Source organism: Drosophila biarmipes, chromosome 3R, assembly GCF_025231255.1.
Source record: "Drosophila biarmipes strain raj3 chromosome 3R, RU_DBia_V1.1, whole genome shotgun sequence".
Classification (NCBI taxonomy): Eukaryota; Metazoa; Arthropoda; class Insecta; order Diptera; family Drosophilidae; genus Drosophila; species Drosophila biarmipes.
The window spans coordinates 21,172,192-21,197,472 of NC_066616.1; the positions used below are offsets into that span (position 1 = coordinate 21,172,192).

Consider the following 25,281-nt stretch of genomic DNA (forward strand, 5'->3'; position numbering starts at 1 on the left):
GGCCTCATTTACTGGCGACTAAATAAAATGGAATTATACGACCGCCCACCATATAGAAACACTAAATCCAAGCGCTCTGTCTTACGAAAGCAGTTCAAAATACAGTGGAGGGCAAGGTTATATAATTATTGGAACATTAATTTTAATAATTTAATAAAATTGAGCACAGTAAAATAAAGATCATCTTACTTTTGATGGTATGCCTCAAGATGGAAATTAATCAAGGGCCACAAGAGTTTGCTCAATTAAATATTAATAGTATGTTTTGTAGTCACTCCGAGTGGGCTTAGTTGGCACTATTATCTTAACCGCCGCTGTAAAAGGATGCCGGTCGAGAAAGATAACACGCTTTTGGTGGAAATAACTGCGATTGTGGCTGGCGCCGTCTGAAAAGCCGAAAGCAGCCACTTAAGCTGTTGGCATGGCAGTCAATCCGCTGCTAAGCACAAGCCTAAAGTTCGTACAGTCGAAAACCCGTTGGTTTTGCGGTAGAACCGCAGACGAACACAGATACATTTGCACACACACTCGCACAGTGGCTGGCCGGGGAAAGCTAAGGGGAAAGCGGGAAAAGCAGGGAAAGCAGGCCAATTCAGGCAGGCAACTCTCTAATGTATGCTACATAATTTGCCCAAGGCAGCTGACCATTTGCGAGTGTTCCGAGCTCGCACATATATGTACATCTGCGGTGCTTTAGGCCCTGAACCACTCTAAGTCTGCGGCTTGTTTTATGGTTTTGGCACTGCTTTTGACCTTTGGTTAGAACCTTAATCAGCCGCTCGCGAAATTCATGGACAAAGCCGGCGGAACGGACTCACTTATGCCAAGTCCTTGGCCATACACGCATAAAAAGTCACAAGGATGTGTGGGTTTTTCCCGCTTACGTGGCAGATTTGTAGGAAAAGTCCTTGGATTTGCAAAAAGCTTTAAAGTTTTGTTGAAAATTGAAATTAAAATTCCATTAGTTGCGATAAAGAATTATTTTCTAGCATATTTTCTGATTTGCTATGACTAATTACAAAATAATCTTTGAATCTGTAAGCCAATCAAGTACATCTTAAAGGATTCCTATGTTTTCCAGCACTTTTTATTCTTTATCTTTTATTTTTGCTCTGTGTGTGCTGTGGCAATTAAGGCAAAGACTACTGCTCGTTGCCCAAGCAACTCAATTTCCTTTTGCACCGACATCGCGCACTGCAAATCAATTTTAAGTGCTGCAATTTTCATATTTGCCAACGGCAACGCACAAAAGTATGCAACGCGCAATTTCCGCTCCAAGCATGCACAATACTGAAGGGCGGGAGGGTTGGCGGTGGTCATGGGTGGTGCAGGGGGTGGTGCAGATGGTGGTGCTGCTGCGGAGAAGCACTTGCTGCAAGTGCTCCACTTTATTTTGTTATGCGCCTTCAACGGCCAACAAATGAAAAGTCCTTTGGTGTGAGTGCACAGCCAAAAAACACAATCGTTCTTAAATAAATGGAAATTATTTTAAAAAATCATAGATTTATAAATATATATATAATATTCTTGCTTACCAAATTATTAGCAATACAAAATTATTGTAATAACTATTTGTAGTTTAAAATACGAAAATCGTTGGACTTGTCAAGGAACCATAAAATCATCCCCAAAGTTCTTACAATAATTAATTTTAAATCTTTTCTTTTTACTCTCGCATTTTAAATCTGAATCTTTGCACCTCTTCCCTTGCAGAGCCATGAGATACAGAATCTGCAGACGTACACGCAGTACAAGGTGACGGTGCAGGTGTTCAATCCCGAGGGTCTCGGACCGGAGACCACCATTCTGGTGATGACCGACGAAGGAGGTGAGTGCCCCGCCCCCATTTTATGGAGCAAAATTCAATGCAAATTCCACGGATACCCCACATTATCAATGATGCATGCCGCACAGTGCTGGCCCCAGGGAATTCCGACTGTCAGGCATCCAGGCGATGGCCACAAGTCAATAAGTCGATCGACCCAACTATTTTTCACATATCTCGGAACCGCAAAATTCCAAATATTACGGCTTATTGACATGCCAGACAAGTGACCAATCCGACCCAGCACACCCTCTAAGCCCCGAACTGCCAAAAAAGAAAGTTATACAGCACGGTATATCGAATATCATATGCAATACAAGATGCAGATGCAGCAGCGTCAGAAACAAATTCGCCTTTGTGTGCACTTTTAGTTTTTCCTCCTGCTCCTTGCGCATTTCCATGGAAGCAAAGCAACTTTGAGATTCGCTCAACCACAAAATGCCTCCACCGTGCAATGAAGCAAACAAATAAAAGTTTAACTCCGACCAGAGGCTAAGGAAAATATGTTGCAATTTTTCATATTTTCCTCGCTCACCCCTTTCCTTTCTTGTGCCCCGGCATTTTCTTTTTCTCGGCAGCCTGGAATCCGCTGCAGACCGCAATCGGTGTGTGCGAACTGTATTGAAATGGAAGAATACTCGCCCAAACAAATAGAAATACAAAATAAATATTGCTTACTTAAACTTTTGCCATATGCTGCTCAGTCAGCAACAAAAACTGCCCAGGCATGTCCCTTCTATTTCGGTCTTTCCCTTTTTCGTACCCTTTACTTTTGGAGTTGGTAGGGGTATATCGATGGATAGGAAATGCAGGCGATAGGAGCAAAAGCTTTCTTTACAACATTATATTTTATTTAATTTTTTATTGATATAGTTAGCTTAAGAAAAATGATTCGAAGCCTAGAAAATATTTTATGCACTTGAAGGGTTGATAGGAAATAGTTAAAGTTAAGAAGGTGTTATCATTGGGAAAATAAAGAAAATAAATATAACTATTTTCTATCCATTATAATAAAAATGAGAATTATAATCTGAAGCCCGATAAAATAATAATGATATACGGGTATCAGTTCGTTGCAATACCCAGCAAGATCGCCTCCTGCCATATCCTTCTCCCTTTGTTGCTCCATTGTTATATCCTAACCCCCCGATTCCTTTGATTCCTGGACCGCCACGTGGATTTCCGCTGGCGGCGCTTCACTTGGTATCACCAGACGCCGCCTTTGGCGGAAGTGTTGATGCCATAGACGCCGGCCGGCTGAAACCGGCGGAACGTAAATTATAAGCAGTTGGCCATAAATAAATCGCTGGCGGATGGCGGATAAAAAATTCCAACGTGTGCGAATTTATCAGAGTGAGCCAAGAGAATCCGATGGAGTGGGGGATTTAATTTCCTGCAGTCAGCGCAAATCTGTTTGCATAAGATGTCTTGGCCAAATATTGCCGGCTCGACTCGGCAAGTTTTTAAGGCTAAGGCGCTAAGACTCGAAACTCTTTTGAAAGTTGCCCAAGAGCTTAGCGGCATAATTAGCATAAAATTCAGCGGAAAATCCTTTGCCAACGTGGGCTACGGGGATTGGCCGGAAACGGAATAAAATCAGATTCGATAAAAACCAAAATATGATGGGAATGCCATCCCGTATGGATTTGTCGTCACCCAAACGGGGGAGGGGGAGGACTGAGTATAAGCTGCTTTGAGCGAAGAACGAAAATATAACTCTGGATTTTTGCGACAGCTGGCATAACTCAGTAATTTCCGAATTTTTCACGTTCTTTTCCATTTTTGTTGGGCCCGCTTTTGGGGGCTGTGCCGCGGCAAGGTAACCTGGCAGGTGCAGACGGGCGAAGCTTTTTCTGGGGATTTGCAGCGGCTTATGGGGCAACTTTGGCCAAGGCCAAGACCCAGCTGTCTCTTCCTTGCTTTGGGCCTAATAGAATTTTGCCAATTTCGGGTGGGCGTGGCCGATGCGCGTGGCAGTTGATTAATTACCCCCGAATGTTTGCCACAAAGTAGCCGCAAATAGCAGGGCCAACCAAAGCCAAAATTCCAGCGCTTGAAAAAATCATCACTAAGGCTTTAATACGGAAAAAACTGTTCATAAAAATGGCATGTCATTAAAATAATTACACAGGGAATTTAAAATTTTAAAGAACCTTAAATGATGTAGTTAACAATTTTATTGTAATTAAATGCAGATACTAACCTACTTAAAAAAGGTTTAAATTGTAATTTAATTATTGAAAAGAATTTCATAGAATGGCCATTTAACCACCTGTATTCATGTATGATTTATTATTAAAATGTAGATTTTGAATCCTTTAATGATAAAGCATTGTTCCATGTCTTGACCATTGCCTTAAAACCTCTTCTTCCACTGCAGATGAGTTTAATTTTCAGGCCGAGACCGGGTGAAAGTAACCGAAGAACTCTGCAACACAACCACATGCGGTGAAAATTATGAAGCCTTGCAGTGCGGCTTAGCAGCGGGTCGAGTCAGGGATCCATGAAATCCGGCAGTTCCTTGGGAGGTTGGGAGGAGGGCTGAGTGTTATCCACCCAGATAATGTCCCCAGGAGAAGGAACTCGGCGATTGCAAAACAATTCTAGGGCTTCTCCGCTGTATCTGTAGTTGTCGAGCAGCTCGACAGGCCGTCTTTGATTAGATATTTTCCACTTTCCCTCGGCCTGCCTGCCTTTGTTATTGCGCTTTAACTCCTGACATTGGCCCGGGCTTAGAGGGCCCCGAATAGTCATGTCTCGCTCGCCCTTGCCGGCACGCACTTGGCCAAGACTGGCGAGTTGTGGCCAAGAATAGAGTTTTTTGCCTGTGTTTGTTGCAGACAGCTCAAGGGGCCCCAAACACTTGTCGCTTTCGAGACAGCAGGACAGCCAGACAGGCGGTTGGACAATCGTAATGGCTTTGTGCCCTGCTTCTGGATAACTTCGTTTCGTTTCGTTTCATTTGTCCGTGTACATGGCAACACTTGATGGTCTTGGCAACTTTTGACTTTAACGCGTCCTGTTACCTCGGGGCCGAGGTCCTTTGACACGGCCCTTTGCACCTGGAGAGCACGTGGCCGCCAGGAGGTTACGAGGTTCAGATCGGATGAAGTGAACTGGTTAGGACTATGGCTCCACGGCTGAGGAGCTACTGAAGCAGGTTGCAATTTAATTTGTCTACTTCTCGAGGGCGTCTGGCGGTGGGCGAGCGACTCTTTAAAATGAAATTTATAATTCAAATAACCGGCAGCTTTTGGCAAAATGACTTTGAGCGCCATTTCTCTCTCGGCTAAAATGCAAAATCAACGCGGCCAAAACAAACGCTCCATTAGACTCGTTGTTGAGGGATAAGTGAAGCAGAAAAGCTTAAGCACTGCAAAAATAGAGGGAAAATTAATGAAATTTATCGAGGAACAAGAAATTTGTATCTAAAGAGAGAAAGAGAGTATCTCTAAAAACCAGAAAACCTAAAAAGACGCATAACAAAATATTTCAAAATATTTTGAATTTAAAAGGTGAATTTCGGTTTATAACAGTGCACTTTCCTCCAGATCATCCTTAAAACCCCCCTCCAGTAATTTATCACCGCCCGTTTGTCAACGCCCTAAGAGGCGTGGCTGCTTTTCGCTGCTACTGCATCCAAGAAAATTAATAGACACACGCACAGATCCACCTGGTGGAAGGGATCCAACAAGAAAAAAAATCTCTTCTGCATTTTGAGGAAATGTTGCCACTCACTCCGAGTGGTAAACTAAAGTAAATGGAAAATGGAGATGGGAAATCCATTTGCAGCGAGCGCGGACTGTCAAAAGCTTGCGGTCGTCCAACCAGAGTCCTGGATCCAGGAGCACAGAATACAGCGGCGACTAAGTTTTGCAGCAGGACCCTCAACTTGCAGCTACAAAATTAATTACCTTTGGCTACTTTCAACTAGCTGCGGTTCGGGTTCAGCCGTTTGCATGCACTGAAAATCCTCGTGGAATCGCCGCCCCCTCTTCGGGAAAACACCGCCCACCTCTGAAAGATGGTTCAGTGCATCCGCTGACTGCTTTTAAAGCGCCGCAGCCGCAGAGAACAGGGAAAAAAAGCTGGCAAAACACACACAGATAGTGGATGGGGATAGTATAGCCCAAAACTCTGGGCACAAGTTTTCCTCATGGAAAACTGCGGGCGGCTGGTTGGGCGGAAGTGACAAGCTGCATTTCGGGGGTGGTGGAAAGTGGGGTGGCGAAAGTGCAGCGGCAACAACAACAGCCAAAGCAGATAAAACACTGGGGAACAAAGTTTTCTTGGCCGCAATGAATAGTTAATACACTCGCAGGTGAAATGCGAAGGTCTAATTGAAAGGCGATTTTATCGAAATTGGGGGCATTATGAACGAAAACTGGGGCAATTCGATGTTGTGTATTGACTACTTATTTAAAAAGGAAGAATTTAGTAAATGTCCCATTTTTTTTGCAGACTTTCAGTTTAAACAATTCAGCCAAGCCTTCAACTTAAATAAATTGCCAAGCGAAACCCACCATTTTTGCTTTTACATGAATAAAAAAAGTGACATAATTTCTCAAAAAAGTTTGGTTTAATATTATAATTTTTACTACAAATAGTTAGAGTAAGAGTCATATGGTAATTACTATTTCTGGCTGAGATATCAAACCAAATCGGGGTATGCAAATCCTTGGGTTAACTCTTTTCCCCAACTTCTTTTCTGAAGAAGGGTAGTAAGATGCCCGCAGCAAAAACTGCGGCAAGACAGTCGGGAGTATTAAAGAAAGGGGCGGGAAAAGTCGGGGAAAGTAGCAGAAGGACGAACCAGCAGCAGGATAAGGTACAACGTGAAAAGTATGTTTTAATAAAAGCGGAAATGAAGCAGCGTTACCGTTATTTCCTGTTTGCGCACAGTTTTGTTTGCGGCAAAAAAGGAGCAAAAAGACTCCGAAGGAAAAGCGCACTAAGGCCAGCTGCATTTTCACTCCCTGCAAAACCAAAAATGATAAACCGCAAACCACTTAAAAAAGTTCCAGGCAACAGCAACGCAGGCAGCAAAAACTTTTCCTAAATAGACGAAATTAATGAGCAGCAACACGGGGGCGAGGGAAAACCCTGCCGCCGGCTCAGATCAGATTCTCAGGATTCTCGGGATACTCAAGGACCTGCGAGCAGCAGGCTGAGTCACCGAAAGTCTAGGGAGGGACTTTACAGATTTATCGATTACGTTTATGGACTTTGCTAAAGTTATTAAATGGAAAATGGGCTTTAATAAATGTGCATTAAATTTGGAACTACTTAAAAGTAGTCACCTTTAATGCCTACATCATTTTTGTACCTACGAGTCTGACCATTTTGACCAATTTAAACCAAAAACAAAAACCTTAATTTTACTCCCAAAAAATGTAAGTAGTTTGGGCGAAACAATAAAAGTAATCGTCCAAAAATAGAATGCCACACCTTGTTGAACTCGTAGTAGAATTTCCAATAAGTTGGCATGCATACCTAAAAAACTTTATTTTTGACGGATTTTCCAAAAAAAAAAGCATAAAAATGTCAATATTTGCGAAAAATTCAAGTTCTTAGAATCAGCCAGAAAATAATTGCGATCAATAATATAGCTTGTTAGCTGTGCTAAACAGTGTGTCATTTAGGTTTCGGACTATTTTTGACCAAGTTACACTAAAAGAGGTAAAAGAAAACTTTCATTTTTTCGTCAACAAACCATAGTCTTTTTTTTCCTCAAAAAAATATCCGTATTTTTGGCTTAAAAACAAAAGTAATGATCAGAAAATGGAATGTCATACCTTGCTGATCTCGTACTAAAATTTCCAATAAGCTGGCATTCTCACCTAAAAAATTTTATTTTTGACCGATTTTCTCAAAAATAGACGATGCTACCCCTTATAAAAAAGTAAAAATTTGAGAAAATTTCAAGTTGTTAGAATCAGCCAGAAAATAATCGCGATTAATAATATAGCTTGTTAGCTGTGCTAAACAGTGTGTCATTTAGGTTTCGGACCATTTTTGACCAAGTTACGCTAAAAAAGGTCAAAGAAAAGTATCGACTTTTCGCCAAAAATGGTGATTTTTATTTTCCACTCAAAAAATGGCATATCTCGTATTTAAATGTTCACCCAAAAATTAAATTTTTATCATTTTTTTATAGTATCAGCTGACTTCTAATACTTTATATATGACCTAAATATCTCCCAAAATATTTTTCCGAACATCCTATTACCTTCGATGGCCTCAACCTCATATATTCTCAATCCCATTTTACCTTTGTGTCTTCCTTATCCTGCTCCACATCTCTCGCTCATAATATGCACACATATCATTCCTGGTAGTAAGGCATCCGGGGGTTTTCCTTTCGGAAAATCAGGCTAATAAAACATTTGCAAGCAATCAGAAAGTTTCAGCGCTTTCTGCGATGGATGTCGTTGCATGTCTGGGCCGCTCCTCCTACTTCCACTGCTGCTGCTTTTTCCTTTGGCCGCTGGCAGACGAGCAGTAATGCAAAATGAAAGCCCAAAGACGCTTTCCCAGGCCCCACCCAAGCCCCTCCCCGCCACAGGTTTTCCGCCCGCTTTCCATTTTCAACGAGTTTTTGGGGGCACTCGAAGACCTGCCAAAATGAAAACGAAATGAAATGTTCGGAAAGTTGTTGAAAATGGCATTCGGCGTTGACAAATAATTTCATATCATGTCTGCGCTTTTTGGCAAGGGATACCCCATCGTGGCCCGCCTTTGATTTCCCTTCAGTCCGCTTTGTCTGTGGGATCAATTTCATTTGATTTCGAGCGCCTTTTGCGGGACATGAGACTATGCAAGCCATGAGTCTATTAAAAGGACCACCCAGGGTCTCAGTCTCGGCTCTTCTCTGAGTATTTTTTACACTGGGAAAAATAAATAAAGTAAAGAAATAGATTTCCGTTCTTGGAATATCGACTGTATCCATTCATCGACAAGAATTGAATATAAAAATTAGCATTAGATATATTGAATTATTGTGAAGTGGAGTCCCTTTTAATGGTGTTAAAGGTATATATAGTATCTTAAATTTAGTTTTTACTGCACTGTATTTTCTTTCACTGTATTCACCTGTGGTCTACCTTTTCCTGCGAATCATCCTTGGAAAGTTTTTTTTTGACAAATTCCCTGCTCTCGCTGCGACACACGCTCAATCACTCTACCCCGGGGCGGATTTTAAAGTCTTTAACTTTTCTTTTGACTTTTTGTATTTTGATCCTGTGAAGGGGAACAATCTTTTTTCCTGTTCGATTTCCTTCACTTTTTTCGTCTGCAGTCATAGTCAAAAGGATTGCAATAACAACAAGGGCAAACAGGACAGCCGGCAATCTTTTTGATGGCACCTCAGTATCGCAGTGTATGTGTGTGTGTTGGTGCGTGGGCGGCTGGGTATCTGTGTTCGTGTGGGCGTGGCAGCACTCAGGCGTGCGTGTCTGTCACCGTTCATGTTAGTCTCCCAGTGTGTGTGCGTTTTGGCCTGGGGGCTTTTGCCGCTTTTGGCTTCGGCAAAAGTGCAGAAAATTTGTGCAAGTTACGTGCTTGATTACATTTTTCCAAACTTTTTTCCCTGCCATTTTCCTCCGTTCCATTTCGGCCATTGACGGGTGTTCGATAAGGTTAAGGTTCGCATAGTTTGGCTATCACATGTGCAGGCACTGTGCGAAGTGGCTTTTTGAAGTTTCATTTTTAGTATGAATCAAACAAAGACATTTATCTGGCATCTATCAATAAAGCATAATTTTTATGTTCGAGTTCTGAGTTATATTATAATACCTTTACTACAAGCATTTTTTGAAAATATTTCTTAAAACACCCCGATTTTCTTCAGTGTTTCGGTACTTTCCCAATCCATTTATCGACTCCAATCCCATGACATATCGATTAATGGATAATAGACCTGACACCTGGCCGTGGCACAATCACAATCGCACACGGAAAGCTTTTAACAAATTGTGGTCGTGTATAATCGGCTTAAATTAAACAAATCTAAGCAATTAAGTGCCTGGCAGCCTTAAATCCCCTAAAAACAAACGGAAAATGCCAGGGCAAAGCCCGCAATCACATGGCAAACAAAGTAATCAACCAAGGGCCAAGATTGCATGACATTCTGCCATGGATCGGCTTAAATCACATTTTCAAATTTCCGACAAAATGAGACAGACAGACGCAAGCACTGAAAAGCCTATGATAGATAGTTTGTATACCTTCGAGCTGTAGTTCCAGAACTGAAGCCCAAGAGTTTTTGCCTAATTGAAGGTTCTCTTATGATTAACTGACCTGGCCACTAGTTCGATTGGTTAATCGAGGCGGAAATGAGTTAAGTTGGCAGTAGCAGGACAGGAAGTCGTACCACAGGGCGTATGATCTATTTCGCCTGGCAACTTGTCTCTGTGTTTCGACCACAGGACACACAACATGTTGCAGTCACGGCTGTCTCCGCCTTCTGCCATCCTCGTCCTTCGTCCTTCTGCTCACTCTGTAAAATTAGTTTTGCACTTTGTACATTGTCAGTGGCATTCTTTACATTTCTTGTTTGCCCCCAGCCTGGTATCCCAGATCCTAGATCCCGTATACCGTATCCCACTTCCCAGTTCCTCCAATCCTCCGCCGTCCCGAACTTTCGGCAGCTCTAACTCAGTTAGCCTGCCCAGCTGCGGTCCATGTGTGTCTGTCCCTGTATCTGTGTATGTAACTGTGTCCGTCCATCGTCCTGCCGCCGCATCTGTGTGGGTGTGGGCCACTCAACTTCAGCCTGTCATGTTGCACATCGTCTCGGTCGGTGCACTGCAAAATATTGTCCCCTGAATCAACAATGTTTGTGACAGTCAAACAGAATGATGCAAATAAGAGCCAGAAATGTTGGAACATAAAGCAGGAGGCTATAAAAGCATTGTCACATTTTGGGAATATTTTGGATATATATTTTTATATATATTATTATTACTTAAAATTAAAAATGTTTCTTTTTTTTTCTATCTTAACAGTGAATTTTAATTTTAGAATATAGCTTAAATGATTTTAGGGCATCAAATATGAAACAAGTAAGATTTGTAGCATACCTTGAGGCGCTTTGTCGGGTGATTTTAATATCTCTGACTTTAAAATATTTTTTAATGATTTTAAATATTTAAATTACATCAGATAAGAACGAAATTAATAGAACAATTTTTCACAGTGACTTCCCTCTTCATGAGTCCAAGCTGCTCTGTATTAGTTTCCGCAGGCGACTTTCACGTGGTTAGTTGGCTGCCGCAGACAAAACTATGCACATTTAACGCTAAATGTGCCGGCTGCCACTCCTCCTTTTCCAGAACAACCCTACCCAACGCCCTCTTTCGTAAATCAGCTCTGGCCAAAGCTTTGAAATTTATTTAAATGCCCGAAAGCTCGTAATAAAAGAGACGTAGATTTATGCAGCCGGCTGGCAGATGGCAAGTGCCAAGTAGGGCTGGGGCTGAGACCGAGTGGCAAGTAGGCGAAACATTTTGGCCAGGCCTAAAGCCCGAAACCCAAAGCCTAGTGCCTTAAGCCCATGTGTGTCTGGCACTGATTGCCGGCAGATATATGTGTGTGCACACCCTGCACACCCTGCACACCAGGCACACATATGCATGCATTTTCATCTGCAGTTTTGGCCCGCTCCCCACGCACTTAGCCAAATTGCAGTCGGCTTGGCCTCGCCTCGCTGTTTGGCAAAATGTCTTCGCGCAGTCGCCATTGCGAAAGCGTTAAAACCGCATTTGCAAACTAACACCAGCACCGAAGACCACATATGCAGCGCTTTCCCCCACTGCCTCCACGAATTTTCCTCCATTTTCCTTGGCTGCTGTAGCTTTTTGTGCGTTTTTAAAATGTAAATCCCCGGAAATTTTATGCACATTGTCGTTGTTGTTGCTTTTGCCGCTGTCCCTGTCTGCCGGCTTATATAAAATTTTGTAAAATTGCATTTACACCACAAACGCATTTGCATTTGAAATGCGCCCCTTGTTGTTGTTGGTATTACAACTACAAGAGCAGCGATTGCAGGACACCGGAAATGTCCAAGCCACAAGGCGCACAGTGGGGCAAATAGACAGTATATATATTTACAAATATTGTAAGACTGTCAAAAATATAATAAAAAATATAAGATTAATTTTACTTTTACTTTTCTAAACAATATTGTTTTGTTTTTTCCTTTTTAATATGCATTTTACAAACACTTCCCCCTTAGTTCCACAGTTCATCTGCCGAGTTGGTGGTTTAATTTTTTCCCTCTCTGGATTTGTTTAGTTTGCTGCATTTGGTTACAAATGCCTTGTTGCCTGGAAATCCTGTTTGGCCATATCCTTGGCACACAACATGTCGGACTGCGCAACTGCTTTCGGCCAGGACTTTAATGCGACTCCCCCTGAATTTGCAGTCAAAGAGGCATTAATTGAATCAGAACGCTCATTTGTGGCAAAATTATATTGCCGCTTTTGATGTAGTCGAAGACAGGGAACAGAAAACCTTTGACACTCCCCCAAAGGGGGTGAAACGAGCGCGGGGGAATGGCAAGTGGGAAATGGAAAGGGGCTTAGCAACCGACGACTGAGAACTGTGATTACAGCTTAGGACGCAATTTAATTATAAATAGCGCCAATTAATCTGGGCTTTCTGGCTTGTTCGCCGGTCTTAAGCCGACACAATGACAACCTGCAATAGCCGGCAATCCTGGCCATTGTCTTCACCTATTTCCCAGCGTCTCTCCCGACCCCCCGGTGCAGTTATCCTGATTTGCAGCCATTGTAAGGACCACGCCCAGCGTTTTGCATAACTTAAGCTCTTGCCAACGGGTTGTTCGTCTTGTGCTGCAAAAAAAGAGTCTCCTCCTCGGAATCCTGCGTTAATTTGATTTAAGCATTTATAACACGCGGTCGCCCAGCGAAGTTTGCTGGCCATAAGGTCAGATTTTCGCACTTTTGGGAGTGGCTCGTTTCCGAAACTTATGTCTAGGACAGAAATAAGCAGTAAATAAAGCAAAACTTAATATGAATGAAAAACTGAACTAAAAAATTCTTTAAATAAGCCACTACTCCAATAATTTTTTATTTTCGATTTTAACCTAAATGCCAAAAACAAATTTCACTCTAATGGATTGAAACCCATACACTCGAGCTGTGGATGTACCTTTACCCATTGTTTTTAATTTAACCCACAACAACGGAAAGCCACTGTCAACTCTTTCGAAAAACAGCGCCCAAAAAGAAAACATTTCGCGGCGAGCGAACATCAAAAACGACCTTCGCACATATTTCAAACCCAAAACTGCGACAGCAGGCCTGGCAAGGTGGAAAGTGGATTTCCGACCGCCAATATAGACGTAGAGTTTCCATCTTTTTTTCTGGTTTCGCTTTCGGGACCATGCGGGCTTCCTATGCGGTTCCACCTACGCTGCGCAAAACGCATAAATTTTATTCAATTTCTGTCATTTCACGAAATGTATAAACACATCACGGCGCTTACGACGCGCGGGCCACGCCCCAGGAACCGCACACCGCACCTGGGCCGAGCACCGAACCGAAACCAGACTCGAACCGAAAACCCAACCAGACCAAAGACCAAACCAAACCAGAACAGAACAGGCCTCCCTGCCTGCATTGTACATTTGCGGTTGTGGGATTTTTTGGGGACCGAAACACAGCCAAGTTCAGGTTGATAAGTCAGCAATAAAGCTAAAGATTCATCAGTAGGTTAATCTGTATCTCTAAGATTTTTTTTAACAATTTTGAGATGTATTTAAAGATGTATTTATAATATTTATTGAAGTGGAATTTAAGTATTAAATACCTTTATATTGAAAAGATACAATGATATTTGCCCTTAACTGTTGCAACGTACTCGTGTGCATGTGACCGTTTAACCTGAGAGCGTTTCGTATACGCCGCGTGTGCCGCATGGCCAAAAAGCACGCGCCCCAAATATTATTTTCCATTTTTCTGCCACTCGAGCGGCGGAAAAGTATTTTGCGCTTAAAGAAGCGCCAGGAAACGACAGCGGATGTGGCCCAAGGAATGCAAATAAAGCAGGAATAAAATAAGGAAAACACAGTCTTGAGCCGGGCACAAAGGATATGGCATAAGAAGCTGCCTGTCGAAGCCACAGGACCCAGAGAACCCAGCGGATCCTGGGGGAAGGAAGCCGGGCACGGAGGGGTTAAGGTGCGGGCCACTCGCTACGAAGCCGGGCTAAGTAAATTTTCAAAACATTTTGCTCGTCGTTGCGCTTTTGTCGCATTAGCGTACGTGATAACGTCGTGGAACAACGGTCCCAACAATAGCGCAAAAAAACAACCAGCTAAGGCAGCCCATATGTATGCTAAGATCTAAGACAGCCACTCACATGTACAGAAGTACACCGAAAGAAAAGTCGCCCCTATCCAAAATAGAAACGAAACAGAAGGCAATTCCCGGGAATCTTTAATCTCTTTGAATTCTTTGTAAGCCATAATGTTTACGGGAATTTCCCTTTCATCTTCTGAAACAGCTTCAAATATTAATATTTTCAAAAGATAAATAAAGAAATTGAAACCAATCCCCCAACTTTTTTAAGTGCCTGTTTGCATCTGCTTATTTTGCAGACTTTGCTCTATTTTTTTCGTTTTATTTTTTGCCCTCCTCGCTGAACGTATTGAATTTATTTTTGTAGTAGCTAGGGAACGCCTTCATGAATAAGACTGGTGGGGGAAAAAAAAGAACAACAAGCCCGCCGAGGAGTCAAGAAATCCCGATATTATCGGCGCAAACATAAACTTCAGCGCAAAAGTTTTAAAGTTGGTGGAAAAAGAAATATTTTCGATTGCTGCGAGTGAAGCTAAAATGCTGCACAAATTTCAGCGAAATTTCCCCATAATTGATGGCTTTGGTTAAGCTGAAAACCCATCGATGCCCCACTTTGAGCCACTTGGCTGAAGCATTAGAAGAAAGTTTCCAAGCTGCGAGCGTCCATACATATATGCACTATACTATATATATCGACAGTCGAGGTTCCGCCACAAATCAATGTAAATGGCATGCATACATTACTCATACGCAGTGTGGGGTGCGACGAAGGATTCGAAAACTTGCAGCTAATGATGCTTCAATTGCTGCTTCTTATGAGTTGCAAAACGTTGAATGAATGAGCGCCATTGCATTCAATGGCCCACGAGAGTGTGTTTTTCGAGGGGGTTGAATGGAGGGACGTGGAGTACACAGCCGAAGGATGCCAGGACCTGCGAGTGCAGCAGCAGGAGTCTAAGTAAAAGCCAGCAGTCGCAAAAGTGGGTGGCACGATGACGACGACGCAGACGACGATGCTGATAATGATGCATGCGGCAAATCAATTTTGTTGTATTATGCCAAAAGTGTGCACAAGTGCAGGGGGGGCAAGGGGCGAAAGCTCTTTTTTGGCTGGGGAAAATTGTGGGTGGCAGCCACATTAGCACCAAGGTTCCACCCAGACGCTCAGCTTTTATGTTGTGCCCTCTGCTCGCTGAATGATTTTCAGCTATTTTTTCGTGTGTGTGTTTTGTTTGGTTCGCTGGCGGGTTCTCCTCGCTTTTCATGTGACACGCCCCCGCAGCAATGCCATTTTCGTGTCGTAATACTTTGGGGGCATGTGGCATGCACCAAAGCCCCTCTTCTCTTTTTTTCCCACCCAAGTCCTTAAGCGACGCCTCACTCGAGGAGCTGCTCCATTGGATGTGTAACAAATGTTGCACTTTCTCTAGAGCTACAGTTTTTTCCCGGCTGCCGAATTAGTTGCATTGGCTGAGGAAAGGAGAAATAAATACCAGTTATGGGAAAAGAAACTTGAAAGAAATTAATAACATTCCACATTCGTTTGGGATTTATGGCATTATGGGTTATTGGCCAAGATAGATTGGTTGTTTTTGATGTTTTCCATCCAAAAGTAAATGGATATTCTATTTATATAAGTTTTACAGAAAGATTTAAGCGATACTCCATATACTCGTGTACTGAATTCCACTCGCCTTACAGAAAATAATAAAGCTTGACATTTTATTCAAAAATTCCAATAGCATAGCATTTTATAATTGTTATTTTAACTGGATGCAATCCAAACAATTCATTCGTAATTAAAGCAAATTATCAGAACCAAACATTTCATATTAAAAGTGTTGTTATTTGTTCTCATAAAAAAACACGAAGTTATATTGACAAAACAAAAGTGCAAACACTTTGATTAACCTCCGCATAAGTGCAGGCAAAATATGTAAAGGCAAACAAGATGAAAAATTCAATTTTTATCACGGAATGCTGCAAATGAAAATTGAATCGATGTCGTTCGCATTCGAGTTTCATGACCCTTAAACGACTTTATAATCGGAAATCAAAGTAGGAGGTATAGGAGGCAAATCAGTCCGCTTCTTCGATTTTTGGCCTGCTCGATTTGGACTTGGGCGAACTGTTACAACATTTTCATTTTAATCTTATTAAAATGTTACACGCTCCCTCCTTCGCAGCCTCGTTGCTTTTCACTCTATCACCCACTGTGTTGGGCACAATTTGGTATTGAAATAAGTTTTTAAATTAATTTTTTGTTAGCTAAAGTTGGCCAAACTGAGCTGAATTGGACCCTGCCCGGCCTGCCTCCTTCCTCTTCCTTTTTTTTCTGGGGAAGTACATTCTGAGGGAAATGGGCGTGTGAATGGACCAATTGTGTTCCGTATTGATTGAATCGAGGGGACAGTGCCTGGCTGTGTGTATAAACAGCAATTGTTGGCTATTTGTTGCTGCAAAATTGAAAAACTTTTACTTCTGGCCTGGCCTGCCTGCCGCTGATTGACAGAAGTGAAACAGGCCAAAAAAAGGGGCCTAAAAAATTGCAATTAAATTATAATTGTTGCCTGACTGCCTCATCGACCCGATTTGTTTCGAAAAAAATACAGAGTACGCCCCCGAAAGTATCTTACGGAAACTCCCAATGCCACAATTGCGTGTTTATTTATGAAAACCCTAGTAACACGCCCCTCAGTGCAGCAGCGCATGCCAGGGAAAACCGATTTTCCTCCGAAATTTCCACTCCCCCAGCTTGTCTGTTTGAGTTTCGTGTGCATTTCATTTGCCACATTGTTGAAGCGCTTTTAACTGAAACTACTAGCACCAACTTTTCTCCCTTTTTGCGCACTAGCGCATAAATCACATAAACAACGTTCTCTGATTTCTCGCATATGATATTTGTGATTTCCGTAGAAGGAGATGGATAACCAGTGCAGAGGGTTTCCTGGAAAAATTCCAGCAAAAAGCTACACAAACATCGAGCAGAACAAACATAGTAAAACAAATAAAAGTTCCGGAGATACCGAACCGAAACTCCTCCGTGATGAGCAATAAAAATCAGAATACAATGAGACGACAGCTGAGTTATTACATTGCCTTTTTGGCCATGATTTGTTATGATTTCTCCTGAGCGCTTGCAACATTGCAATGCATTTTATGCTGCCATTAAAATATCCATTTTTCGGTTTGGCTTGGTTTTTTTTGTTTCATACGTTTCCCCCCGCAAAAGGACGAATGCATCTTGATTCTTCGCGCTGATAAAGTTGCCAGGAAAATAATTTAGAACCCTCGACATGTCAGACCCCACACACAAGTTAGTTTCGTGTAATCCGGGGAGCTCATTGCTTATATCTCTCTGGCCATTTGCCATTTTTATTTCACTTGCCACACTTTTGCCTCCGCCCAGCGAGCTGGCTACATTTTTCAATTTACTTGGGGACACAAGACTCAGACCTAGACCCTAAAAAAAAAAAGAACAGAGAGATACCCAGGCAGTCGGCAAACTTCAGAGCTCCCTTCGACGTAAATTTACACATTTTTCTGCCACATTAAGCGGCCCAAGCCGGGCTGGTTTCACTCAAACTGGGTTGAGTTGGGTCGTGTTTCTGCTGGCAAATTCCCCAAAGTGCAATAAACATGCGCGCTACAGTCCCACACATTCGCATATCGACACTTTCGATGGCCTACTTAAATTCAAAAAGACAAAAAAGAGCGAAATTGGACCCGGCAGTTTTCCTTAAAGCCTCATTTGAAACAGTGAAATATGGCTTTGTTCTTCTTTGTAAAAAAAGACAATTTAAAGGGTTGCATTTTAAAATGTTCATAAAAAGAGAATCTTAAATGCACGTTTTAAATCCAAATTATTCCAATTTATTTCAGTGAAGTATTGCCAGTCAATACTAGACAATTTTCAATTTATAAATGTCAGATTAAAACAATCAAACTTTGAGCTCTTGATGACTGCAAAAATGTTCAGAAGGCTTTATTTTTAAAACAATTAAAAGTATAGCATAGTTTACCAATTTTTGCCAACCAACTCAGAGGCAGCATTTTAAAAGGAAAATAAAAAAACTTTTTGTCTGGGTGAGTTGTCTTCTTTTTCTGTCTCCAACTTGTGAGCACTTTAAGGGAAACGAAACAGAAATGTCCTGGCCTCAATCCTCAAGCGAAAGTCGAGTATTTATTCTAGTTTCGAACTATATATGTAGGTTTATAAATATATAGATGTATATAGTGCAACGAGGGAACATACAGGCTTCGTCTTGTTAAACACTCGATGGTTAAGGGCTGCACAAATATTTATTGTGTCATTGATTTTGCCGCTAAGCCGTCGACGGGCTCCAGTTCATTCGACTTTCCTTCGGATCCGTGGCCTTTCCTTTTCCCTTTCCCTTTTCCTTTCCCTGGCATTTTTCCTTTTTCCGTATTTTTCCAGAGAACTGCAGTCGGAAGGCAGTGAGAAAGTGGCGGGGCAAATATTAAATATCAGCCGGCAAGGATAAGGAGCAACAAAAGGGAAAAGTCAGAAGGACTTGCCGGCTGATTGGATGTGAAATTTAATTTCACACAAGGCTATTGGATGGCAGAAAAAACCCCCTCTATCCAAAGGGCTTTTTTTCGCATTATAATAACCCATAATAATGGGCAGGGGCTGCAATAGCACAAAACCAATTAAAGAAAAAATCATATTATAATAAATTGCTGACTTAACATAGCTATCACTAAATTATTTGATTTAATTTTATTGAAATGGCAACACTCTTGGCTCGTTAATTAATTAAAATGTGCACTCTCTCCTCTCTTCCACTTGCAGGTAAGTCGATGCGTGCTGCAATTTATGCCCGGCTATGCCAATATATCAGCAAATAATTTGCGTATGACTTGTCAGTGGCTTAATTAAAATGAACTGCAGCATGAAGAGTGCACATATATACTCGTGCGTGGTGTGCAGGTATGCTATACTGTATTGAGGGGGCAATGGCAATCAAATATAGAGAGCTCCGGCGACCGGACAGCCAATGGCGTGTAAATAAAACTAATCCCGAGTTGAGCGACCGCATAAATCAGCCGCAGATCGAAATGGTTTCAAAATGGCACTGGCACGAGGGGCAGGGCAATTTGATCCAGTCAGGCGAATGTAATTATAAATCATCGGTGCTCAGCCACACAAATGCAATATAAAAAGGTAGCTGCAGGCCTAATTGGCTTGCCACGAGTGAGAATACACAATATGCATCAATAATTCATGAAATTAAATAGCTTCCTTTGCTGGCAAGTGGGCGGGGCACTTGATAGACTCAACTCATCTGACAGGTTCATATCACGTCACTCATACGCCCCGTTTCCTGCACCTGTCACATAAAAAGCAGACGGCAATTTACCCGTACGTACATGAACTCATACACGTATTTGTTTAGACACACACAACAAAACTCAACAAAACACAACACATCCTGACGAGCTGACAACATCATAATAATAAATTAAAATATTAGCGCTTAATTAAAATTATCAATATACCCAGGCCGCCGAGTTTGAGGCTCCCATCAGCGTCATGTCCGCATTTTCCCCCTAAGTCCAAAATCCGAAACTCATAACTCACTCTGCCTTCTGACAGCATTTGGCGCGTTGTTGCGGCCTGGCTTAAAAATAATAAATATTTTCAACTAAATCCATATTTATTTAATGGCATTCGCGGGCCGCACAATACAATTAATTAAGTGCGGGGCTTTATTGTTTATTTAACGCTTCGGCTTCGCGGCTAGCCCACGGCCTTGGCTCACATGGGATTTTAAAATCCTGACAGGGGTTTTAGCCCCGGAAAATATTTGAAAACATTCCATTTTATTCGGGGCGGAAAAAGTGGCGCATAATTTAATATGAAAGTGAAGTTTGGCTATATTTAATTGGTGTATCTTTAAAGGGGAGTGGGGAAATGGGAGAGAGAGAACCTAATATCATGAAACTTATTTGTGTATAATAAAATTAAAGTCCTAATTCGTAGACCCTGAGTTATAAATAAAACCCTAGAAGAAACGCCAAAAATATGATGCAGAAATTCCACTTAGAAAAGGGAGAAGATGTCGGGAATAAAATTCAAATATCCGAGATGCTTTATCTCAAAGATTGCACTTCAGGAATTTTACAACTGCTCACGGGAGAAGGGGAAACGAACTTCCCTGGACATTTGCCAGCTCATTTTTCACCTTAGTTAACTAACTGCAAACAGGACTCGATTGCAGGACGTACGTGCATATAAATCAATCAAGCTCCGTGCTAGTCCTGCTCCCCTACTCCCGATTCGCAGGACTAATCGCAGTCCTGGCAACTGGATGTGGGGATATATGGAGAGGTGATGTTGTAATGAGTGCCGAGGATCGATTTCCGCTTGCAATAACTCAACTTCAAAATGTGAAATCCAATCTAAACCGTTCTCGCACCCCTCCGAAAGTTAGGCGAGTGTGTGTGCACCTTTGACGACCTCCTCCGCACAAGTGTTTACAGTTATTAATCTGATTATATTTAACGTGCAGAGCCAGTGGCAGGTGGAGTTATCTACAAATGCGGCATTGCCACGTTATCTGCAAGGGATTCTTTGCCACCTTCTGGAACCCCTTCTTTCCCACCCTCTGGAACCCCTTCTTTCCCACCTTATGGAACCCCTTCTTTCCCACCTTATGGAATCCCTTCTGGAACCCCTTCCCGAACCCCTATTGGAACCCCTTCCCTACCCCTTCTCTTCGCATTTTCCCCCTCAACTGGCGCACATTTCACTCGAAACTTTTCAAGTGCCCATATAAGTAATGACATATCAGTCTGACGACGTCGACTGTTCTTGGATGGGAGTGGGCGTTGGGCTGGCGACCGGGTGGGGGCGGGGTTGAAGGTTGAGAGTGCTCCGAGAAGCTGGCTTCTTGTCAGTCGTTTTGCCAATTGACAGCATGACAAGTGAGCAGCAGGAGAATCCCACTCGTACATACGGAAATATGTAAAGTTAAAACAACACGAAAAACGGGGAGAAAAAAACACCAACTCCGGCTGAGAGAGCCAAAAAATGTTTGCTATAAAAAGTTTTCAGCTGCGACAACTTTTGCTTAACTTTTGCCAGCAAAATGTGCAACTCTCAGTCTGTTCACATATCTGAATCTATATGTAATGCATGGAGAAAAATACTTTCACATTTAAAATATATGCGCTTTAAAATCAGGAATTAAAGCTTAAGAACATATATAACTTAATATATATCATGAAAATTGAATATTATTATAGATTTATGATCAACCTAACACTTTTATTTAGCTTAATCTACATTTACGAGGGAATAATCGTTTTCAAATTTTAACCGACATTTAGTAACCTCCAGTTAAATCCCTTTCCCACAGTGCACCTATATTTTAAACATATAAAATTTGCGCTTTGTTTCTTCCTGCGTGTCCTGCTCAATCTTGCCAGCAAGATTTAATTAATCAATTATAACGATAGCAAACTTTTTTCGCCCAGCTGGGAACATGGCAGTTGCAAAAGGAAGCCGGAAACCACAGATAAATCCAAATGTCACAAAACCCTTTAACAATTTAAACTAAAAAGGCATAGACCATTTTATGGTATGACACACAATTTTCGTTTTTCGAGGCGTGGCATTTTACAAATTGATGCATTCCAAAAAACGTTGCTAGTGAAATGTAATAAATATGCAGGCTACATTATTTATGTGACAGCTCTGTGATTGTGAGTGTGATTCTTTTGGGGATCTGGTCCCTAATACTCTTGGGCGGCATAAATCCAAATTAGAGACTGTTGCCAAACGCATTTATCAATTAATGGAAGGGGAGATTGAGAGCTTTGTGGCTTGGCCACTAAGGCTTTATTTAACTGACTTTGGTTACTGGTTGCTGGTTACTTGCCGGGCTAAAGCTTTTAGTTGATCAATCTCAACGAAAACCTCTTGACAATTAATTGAAAAATAGTTGGCATGTTGGAAAACCTCAAAACTATTGAGAATGCAGCTGGCTATCTCCTCTGCCCCTTTCCGTATCCTTTGTGGTGTATTGCATAAAATATGCCAATGTTCTGGGGCTCTCCAAGGGCTTCCAGCAACGACAACAACGCATTCATCACCATTTGCTTAAAGTGACGCCTCAACACCCGCACATGCACTGGGAAAAAAGACAGAGAACATAGTGTATCACACGCAAAGCCCAGTGCAACTTGGTTCCATCCGGAGTGAGCATTTTTTAACACTCATACGCCCCTTTGGCCCTGCAGCTGCACACACTCCGATATGCCACCTCATTTCCCAACTTTTTCTCACTGGATATGTATATACATCCCTTCTATATTTTGTCATATTCCCTGTTGCAGCCGGCATTGTTGTTGTCTTTTAAGGTTCATCAAAGCTTCAACATTGTTTGGTCACAGTTGTTGGCCAACATCTCGTCCCCCCTTACATTTCCCACATCCCATTTTCCCATCCGCCCATCGTTGCCAACGCTCTCGTTCGTCATACTTCCATAGCTGTCTTGTGAAATTTTTCCTGTGGGAGTTAAAATATGCACAAGCTGATTCCCTTTGCCAGTTCCCCGCCTTTCGGCTTGTTCTTCGCTCGGAACACTCCTTTACTCGTTTTGGCCCCTCTGCCCGGGCTGTTGGACTGACTTTTTCGCTTTGGCCCGAGAAGTTACGAAAAAACACTAAAAGAAACATCGAGGAATATACGAAATTTTTACAAGATTTTATATAAATTTAGATTATTTGTAGAAGTTTAGGAATATTATTGTTTTTAAAAAATGCTTTCTGCCTAAAAGATAATATTCTTAAAGGCATTTTCAAAAATGTATTACATTTATTAATATATAATAATCATATAATAATATCTTTCTATACCAATACTTTTTTAAAAGTGAGAAATTTTTAAAAAATGTATGATTTCGAAGAGTTATGTTGCCTAGATCCTACACCTATCTACAATTTATAAGAAGGTCATTAAATAAGAAAATGAAAAAGTTCGGAAATAATCTCAGCCCATATTTTACTAATATTTGGAGAATTTAATCTAACATTTTAGAGGATTTTTTATATGATCCTTAGATCGAGGCATGACATTTTCCCAGGTGTAGTTTTCCCGGCAGCTCTGTGCAACCGAGTAGTTATGCTCCAGTGCATGTGCAACTTGTCTGTTGTTTATGACGCCCTGCGCTGCCACGCCCCCCGGTGCACCTCACCGCCCCTTCTCAGACCATGCAAGGTGGTGTGCGTGTGTCACCATCATCATCAACATCATCATACGTCTCGGTTTCGTGCTGAAATCGCAGGCATATCATCTGCTACACACACACATGCCAAAGAAATGAGACTTGGCTAGGGGAGAGCGCAAAAGGATAAGGGATAAGGTATAAAGGATATATGGCAAAGGAAGCAGATCTCAACACTTGGCTGGCGCACCAAATGGAAACCACTTTGGCTGCCTTTGCCACCTCGCAGATTTAAAACTTAACCTTTAATTTTCACCTCTTATCTGACCCAACTTTTAAACTCCAGCGCCTTTTTATTTTCCCTCCATTTTCCAAGTTTTTTATCTGCTTTTATGGCTTCTCCATGGCCGTAAAACTTGGCCACACCTGCTAATCAAGTTTGACTGTATAATGCGATTTTAGTTTAAGGCTTTGCTTACCCTTAGCCCATCGTTAGATAGGTCATATTCCTAGCAATATACTATGTAAATATCTTTTGGAAATCCATAAAAACGTTATTTTTTCCTGAGATGGCTAACTAACTAGATAAAGCGTCTGTTGTACGTCCGTGAAAAATGTGAGTAATTGAAACACTTTTTGGTTTCTAATTAAATTAAACTGGGTATGTGTGATCATCCTGGACTATTTATCTTTGTCTGCTCATTTTGCGCTTCTACAAATCCGGGGAAAAGCCAGAAAAGGCAGCCCAAAGAGAGTAGCAAATATTTTTCAATAAAATTGCATTTTTCTATGGAATTTATTGAAGTTTCAGCAGTGCAGTGGGATAGGGAGCAGGGAGCCGAAGAAGTGGCAGTGGCAGCTCCACACACTTTGCAAAGATTGTTTACTGTGAGTAATGGCCCAGACAAATGGCAACCAACTCGACAGACTCGTCGGTGCGCCTCGATTTAGAGCTGGTGATTCCATTGTGAGGACGTTGGCATGCAGATCATTGCAGCGACAGAAATATTATTATGCCAGCATTATGTTCACAATGTTGTCTGCCATTTAGTGAGCTCTTTCGACAACTCTCGCCACTTGGTGCAGAAATGCTGGAACTGGTAGAAATAGCGTATATGGCATATATGGCGAATATGGCACCCCCCAACAAAAGCTGGAAAGTCAGAGCCATGTCGCATGTGAGTGTCGAGCAGGCGGCTCCATAATGGATATCATAAATTTCACAGTCTGTCCCCGGGCTCTTGAATCTTGATGTGCCGCCTGCAATTGATATGTCTGGCTACACGGGTTGATCATCTGACAGCTGATGGAAAACCCAACGAACAGGTGGCTCTTGTCAGGGCCCAGAACTCTGTGGCCTTGTGTACAAGCTGAATAATACTTTTTGAGTGCTGTGATTTATACTTGTAGCTTGCTTGGCGTTCTATGATATCTAAATGGAAATTTAAAAAATACTCTTGAAGGCCCTTTTCTCTTCCTGACTTGTTTAATTGTGTGTGTGTGTTTTAACGTCTGAATAAATAACTAAAACTAATTCTCACTGAAATATGGAGTAGAGTGTTGTATTTACTGCAATTTTTTTATAAACCCCACTTTTATGAGCTGTACACCTCTTGCTTATTATCGCGAAACCCGCTGGTTGGGCGTAAAATCCAGGGAAATCCATTAAAAATTACCCAAAAACTTGGACGACGTTTAAAAGCAATATTTTCCACTTAGTTCGCCGGGACCGAGCGGATAATTTCCGCTGCTTTGTAACGCCAACCGGCAAATTGCGATGAGTGTGTGAGCATGAAATTAAATTCCGTGCAAACAACAATAACCCTTTGAGGCAGCTAGGAGCTCCGGCAGGAGCATCATTTTCACCGCCACACACCAGCAATAACAGAAACACTTTTCGGGGGGCGGTGCAGAGGGGGGTGTACTCTTTCTTTTTGGG

General features: G+C 41.9%; 1 protein-coding gene across 1 annotated transcript in view; it reads left to right on the plus strand.

Annotated features, from left to right (window-relative positions):
- The window catches only part of LOC108026209 (tyrosine-protein phosphatase 99A), a 114,659-nt gene that overhangs the window by 49,966 nt on the left and 39,412 nt on the right, over window positions 1-25,281 (plus strand). Inside the window, exon 7 of the mRNA XM_017097018.3 lies at window positions 1,714-1,828. Within this exon, the coding sequence (XP_016952507.1) occupies window positions 1,714-1,828 (115 nt within the window). The remainder of the gene's footprint in view (window positions 1-1,713; window positions 1,829-25,281) is intronic.